The 6,318-nt window shown below is 40.2% G+C and overlaps 1 protein-coding gene across 2 annotated transcripts in view; it reads right to left on the minus strand.

Moving 5' to 3' along the window:
* The window catches only part of fktn (fukutin), a 40,952-nt gene extending 35,492 nt beyond the window's left edge, over nt 1-5,460 (minus strand). Inside the window, exons 1-3 of one of the 2 annotated variants that reach the window (XM_028805052.2) lie at nt 5,364-5,460; nt 3,639-3,831; nt 2,883-2,939 (exon numbers count right to left, since the gene is read on the minus strand). In XM_028805052.2, coding sequence (XP_028660885.1) covers nt 2,883-2,939; nt 3,639-3,740 — 159 coding nt within the window. In that variant the 5' untranslated portion in view covers nt 3,741-3,831; nt 5,364-5,460. Of the gene's footprint in view, nt 1-2,882; nt 2,940-3,638; nt 3,914-5,363 lie in introns of those variants that run through there. The other variant, XM_051929808.1, reaches the window with a different exon arrangement.
* Nucleotides 5,461-6,318: the final 858 nt, after the last annotated feature.

Consider the following 6,318-nt stretch of genomic DNA (forward strand, 5'->3'; position numbering starts at 1 on the left):
GTGCGTAGAACTCACACTATAACATGGCGTAAGCACAAAAGCAGGAATGTGTGTACGCACAGAAAAATCCAGATGCAGGAATCTGTACGTACGCAAACTTTCACGTTCTTCCGCTACATAAATCCCGATCAGCGTGAAAAGTAACGCACGTGCACGCGCCTTCTGTCCCGCCCCAACTTCTCCCAGAATTACGCCTCTTTGAATATGCAAATCGATATAAATAGCCTTCTGTGAAAAGACAATGAGAAAAGCACGGGGGAAATATAAGAATTTCAGCGAATACCAAGTGGAGGCAAAGGAAAAACGTACTATTTGTTGGTTTAAACAGTGGTATAATCAACAAAAGAAAGTTGATCGAGTGACAGAGTGTCAGAGAAACTCGAAGGCTCAAGTTCACAAAGTCGCACAGTGCCCGAAATAAAAAAGAAACCACATATCAAAGTCGCCGTGAAAAGGCGAGTCGTAGCCCACCGTCTGAGTGTCATATGAAAGCTTATTAGGGTACAGACACAAAAAAAAAAAAAATAGGCACACAATGGGGAAAAACGCACGAAATGTCAACTTTAATCTCGAAATTTCCACTTTAATCACGTAGTTTATTTTGCCATTAAAGTAGAACATCATAAACTTCATCTTAAAATCGTTTAATTTACTAGTTTCTCAAATCCCATTGTAACTAAAGTACACGTTAAATGCTTTGTTCTGTATTTGATCTTCTATGTGCTCTGTGTGTGAATCACTACCTGCTTCCGTTCTTTCTCTGACAGGACACAGAATCCATTGCATTCGTGATATTACAGCTCTCTGAATAATTAAAATACTGAGATGTATATGTGATATCTTTTTCATGATGACAGGAATGAAAGCAGGTTATTAAACATGGGAACACGGTGGCGCAGTGATTGTTCATATCTCACGCAAGAGGCTTGCTGCGCCATGCGCGACCTTCGATGAAATAATTTATTGCAGCAGTACTGTCTCTTTCAAATGTACTAACCTCCAATTCCTGTCCTTACTTTTCTTTCTCCAAATACCCAATCGCCACACAATCAGCTCTGTAATAGACATGAAGCCATCTGTGAGCTTAGAACGCCGATTCTTCAAAACGTTTAAGGAAAATTGAAATATCTTCATAGTACATGTTTAATTATTCTATCCGTCTATCCTTCCAGTGTCGCGTCAGCACCAGCAAGAATACAGCACAATGCAGGAACAATCCCTGAACTAGCTAGTGCTGCGGCACCGTGTCCTCACATGTTTAATTATTAACAATACAGATTATTTAAATGAAGTTAAAGTTTTATCTGTATAATATAATCAACATACTTTGCTGCATTTCATCTTAAAAATGACATCGTCATCATACGCGCTTTATAAAGTGGCGCAGGTTGTGCAATATTATAACTGTAGTGTAAGTTTACAGTGAGGTAATTGTACTTATAAGTCCAAACAGTTCTACAAGGAGCACTTGATGGACTAACTGAGTGCGTTTAGAGTTCTTGGGATGAAACGTTTTCTAAACCGTGAAGTCCGTACAGGAAAGTCTCTGAAGCGTTTTGCTGCGGCTCAGGCAGCGTCTGCTTCATGCTGTATACTGATATTTCTCGTTCCAATTAGCTGCTGCTGTGATTCCCCACTCAGATACAGTGATATAAATACTCCGAGTGGTGCAGTGAGAGTAATATGGAAAAAGATGATCCGCAGTGGCAACCCTTAACGGGAGCAGCTGAAAGAAGAAGAAGATGCAGTGACAGTAACAACGCTAAAGCAGTTATGGTATTTGGAATACTATGGCTATTCCCTGGACCATTATATTGCTACAGGTTAATTACAATCAGATGCATTACACTAATAAAGAATATGCAGTTAGTTTCAGTGTATTTATAAAGCCGCGTCAGGAACGTGGGTCTAAGAAAGAAAGGGTGACCACACAGGAACAGTAGCACTGCTTTGATGCTGGGTGCCGCCAGTCTGCAAAACCGAGCGGAGAAATTGTGTACGCCAGGGTATGAGTTACCGTGGAAATGTGCGTGGCTTTACGCCAAGTTTAGGTTTTATACATCGCGATTTGAGCGTGGAAACGTTCGTACGCAACATTTCTGTGCGTATGCACCGTTTATACATGAGGCCCCAGGGAGGAGGGCTGCAGTGGCTCAGGTTTTTATTCTAACCCTTTTCCTATAAGTGGAGTTGTTTCACTGCTAATTAACTTCTTTTCCCTTTAATATTTTAATAGCCCTGTGTTTAAGGATTCAGTCCTCTGAATTAATTCTTTTCTTCATTAAATGATAGCCAAACAGAAATGAGATGTGAAACAAGTCGACAGATGACCAGCTAAATTGCAGCTTCAAACTCCAACCAGTTTCTTAATGAGAAGCCAATTCCTGCTGTTAATTAAACTCGTTATTTAATTCTGCGACAGCAGACATTTTCAAAACTGTTGATTTTTCTGTTTTTTCTAAGAACACCGTCAAGATGTTTTGGTGACCTGAGAGATCAACCTCACTGAGACCTTCACTTTTCTTTATTTTTAGCTATTGTGTGATGGGCACAGGTTAGCTGGTCGTGTGGCTTCTTGTTTTGTGTCTCATTATTGTTTGGAAGGAAAAAGAAACAAATAAGGGGCCCGAGTCAAGTTAATTGAAACTAAAGCAAAAGACGTTAATTAGCAGCAAAAACTGGTCACTAATGAAGAAGCTGGTTAGAATGAAAACCTGCAGAAACCGCAGCCCACCAGGACTAGAGTTCGACACCCCAGACCTAGAGGATATAAAAGCCAACTCCACTCAGATGAAGATTACTGATCTGTGAGGCGGCACTGTGAAACACTGGCCCACCATGCCCCTCTATTTATAGACATTCATCCTTGAACAGAAACTTACCCACTGGGCACTGCTTGATGACGTGCTACCTTTATCAATGAAATTACGTGTTCCATCCTGAAAAGTAGAAAAATATTTTTAAGATGTATTTATAAAACAAAAAGTCACCAAATTCAGAAAATTAGCCTTAGGCTGTAAAATTCCTAACATGAAAAAAAACATTATTTGGTAACACGTTTTAAGATGGCTTCTGTATTTGATAGTGTGGCTATGTTATAAAATTAAAAACTAGAAACAATTTCTTCTCAGAACAGTTTGAGCAACATTTCTCATAATAATTATTACTGTGGTCCCACAGATATGTTGAGGCGCCAACCTGGTCGTCCCCGATTAATTCAGTTAATTTGGAGAAAAGCTCAAACAGAAGGGAGAATTAAATTAAGCAGGTTTGAGAATGTTATTTTTTTTATACAAAGAAAGCTTTTTACTGCGGTGGGTTGGCACCCTGCCCGGGATTGGTTCCTGCCCTGTGCCCTGTGTTGGCTGGGATTGGCTCCAGCAGACCCCCGTGACCTTGTGTTCGGATTCAGCGAGTTGGAATATGGATGGATGGAAAGCTTTTTACTTATTTCACAGATAGCACAGAGGCAGGTGAAGTTACTGGTTCAGTCACACTGGGGCTACAGGTACAATTGATTGGTTAAAATTCTAATTTCACTTCCAACAAACACCATATATTTTTGTATTCTTTACAGACTATAACATCCTGTGATCCTTTCTGAACTAAAATGGCTTTTGTTAAAATGAAAACTTTACCTTAGACAAATATAGCCTGTAATAATACAGTTGAAACAAGAGAAACAGAGAGCTTGTAACAGTGAGGAGGGCCAAAATGACAGTCTTATTAATCCTAGGCATTAGTCTTTTTCTTGGTCTTCTTTAAACAGCAGCAGTGGACGGCATATGTGTCTTGATTCATGATTAAACTTCTTTACAGGTACAGCGACACCTATGAAACACACACAAATAAATACTTCAGGTTACACGCTTTGGAGCAGGGGTTGCCAACTCCAGTCCTGCAGGACCCACCGTGGCTGCAGGTTTTCATTTGGACCCTTTTTTTAATGAGTGCCCTGTTTGTGCTGCTAATTAACTTCTTGTAAATTCATTTTAATTGACTTCTCTTTTAAGATTTGTTCCCCTGAATTTCTTCAATGTTCCTATGAATTGCTTCATTCCTTTCCTTAAATGACACCCAAAGAGAAATGAAATATGAAGTAAGGGAGCCAAGAGAAGACCCACTAAGTCAGGGCCTCAAACTCCAAGCAGTTGCTTAATTAGGCACCGATTCTTGACGTTAATTAAACCCATTTCTTTAATTCTGTGGCTTGTTGCTGCTCTCATTGTGCAATAGCCTGCATTTCGTATTTGTTAATCTTCTCTTTTCTAAGAGCACCTTTAAAATGTTTTGGGGACCTGAGCAGATCAACATTCCTGAGACCCTCATCTTTCTTTATTTTCAGATATGGTATGATGGTCACGCGTTTGCTGGTCATGTTTTTGGCTCATTTTGTATCTCAATATTGCTTGGCAGCTAATTAAGGAAAAAACAAACAATTAAGAGGTCAGAGTCTTCAAGAATAAGTCAAATAAAATGAATTCAAAATGAAGTTAATTAGCAGCAAAAACAGGTCACGCATTAAGAAAAGGGTTAGAATGAAAACCTGCAGCCACTGGGGCCCTCCAGGTCCGGAGTTGGGGACCACTGATCTAGTATAAATCAAACTTACAGTGTTTTAGTTTGATGAACACGGATGCAATGCAACACCGATACTTACTTGAAAGCGAGGATGCAAAGATTGGGCACATAAAACCATTAAAACGCAAATTCATGAAAAAGAAACATTAAAAAAAAAAAAACAGCTCAGACTGTCAAATTTTCTCTCATAATCAAAAACTGTACTTGTAATAAATGTCTACCTCCTGCTCCAGTATTCACCACATGTATGTAACGGTACAGCAGTCCACTTGGCTAGAAAATACAGCGATGACGACTACTACTACTAGTACTACTACTACTACTGCTGCTGCTGCTGCTGCTGCTGCTGCTGCAAATATTAAATTTTCCGTAATCGCGTTAATTAATTGGGAGCTGTGGCTTATACTTGCGTTTGTTTTGTATTATATAATAATAAAATAAGTATATAACGTTACACTGGATGTTGACAGCACCAATGCATTCACTTAACAATTTCATAATACACAAATAAATGTAACTAATTCGATGCGAGGCGACAGTAAAAATGTTAAAAGGTTGCAAACTTAAGTAATGGAACGCATTCCAAAGCAACGTTTTCTGCAGTTGATAGATAGATAGATAGATACTTTATTAATCCCAAAGGGAAATTCACATACTCCAGCAGCAGCATACTGATAAAAAACAATATTAAATTAAAGAGTGATAAAAATGCAGGTAAAACAGGTTTCATTAAACGCCTCCTCCTTATCGGGAAACACGTCCGACGCACGCGAATTCCTTACCTTTAAGATTTAAAGGAAGAAAATCCCTAACAACAGAATAAAATAGCAATTCCCATTCTGCAGCCACAACAGATGAGCGACATCAATGACTGCAGCTGCGCATGCGCGGCATCTTCACAGCTCGCACGCCCTGCGCTCGCGAGACTCCACGTTTCTGCGCATGCAGATTTATCGACGAACGGCGACTTGCGCAGCTGTCGAACAAAACATGGACAGTTGGACCGTATATGCAGTGACGGAACATACAGGATCTGCAGGACAAGAATGGTCAGTCAAACCAAAATACATACAAGATCTGTCAAAAAGTATCAGATTTTCACCGCGTAAGGGCAGTAATCTTTCAGTGACTGCCGTTTCTTTCTTTACATGTTGAAAGTGAAGAATTGCAACTGATTAAATGACTAATTTGAAATGATCTTCTTCTTCTTTCGGGGACTCCCGTTAGGGGTTGCCACAGTGGATCATATTTTTCCATATCTTTCTGTCCTCTGCATTTTGTTCTGTTACACCCATCACCTGCATGTCCTCTCTCACCACATCCATAAATCTTCTCTTAGGCCTCCCTCTTTTCCTCTTCTCTGGCAGCTCTATCCTTAACATCCTTCTCCCAATATACCCAGCATCTCTCCTCTGCACATGTCCAAGTCAATGCAATCTCACCTCTCTGACTTTGTCTCCCAACAGTTCAACCTGAGTTGGCCCTGTAATGTCCTCATTTCTAATACTGTCCATCCTCGTCACACCCAAATCTTACCATCTTTAACTCTGTCACCTCCAGCTCTGTCTCCTGTGCCACCGTCTCCAGCCCATATAACACAGCTGGTCTCACTACCGTCCTGTAGACCTTCCCTTTCACTCTTGTTGATCCCCATCTGTCACAAATCACTCCTGACACTCTTCTCCACCCATTCCACCCTGCCTGCACTCTCTTTTTCATCTCTCTTCCACAATCTCC

The sequence above is a fragment of the Erpetoichthys calabaricus genome, chromosome 7, assembly GCF_900747795.2.
Source record: "Erpetoichthys calabaricus chromosome 7, fErpCal1.3, whole genome shotgun sequence".
Classification (NCBI taxonomy): Eukaryota; Metazoa; Chordata; class Cladistia; order Polypteriformes; family Polypteridae; genus Erpetoichthys; species Erpetoichthys calabaricus.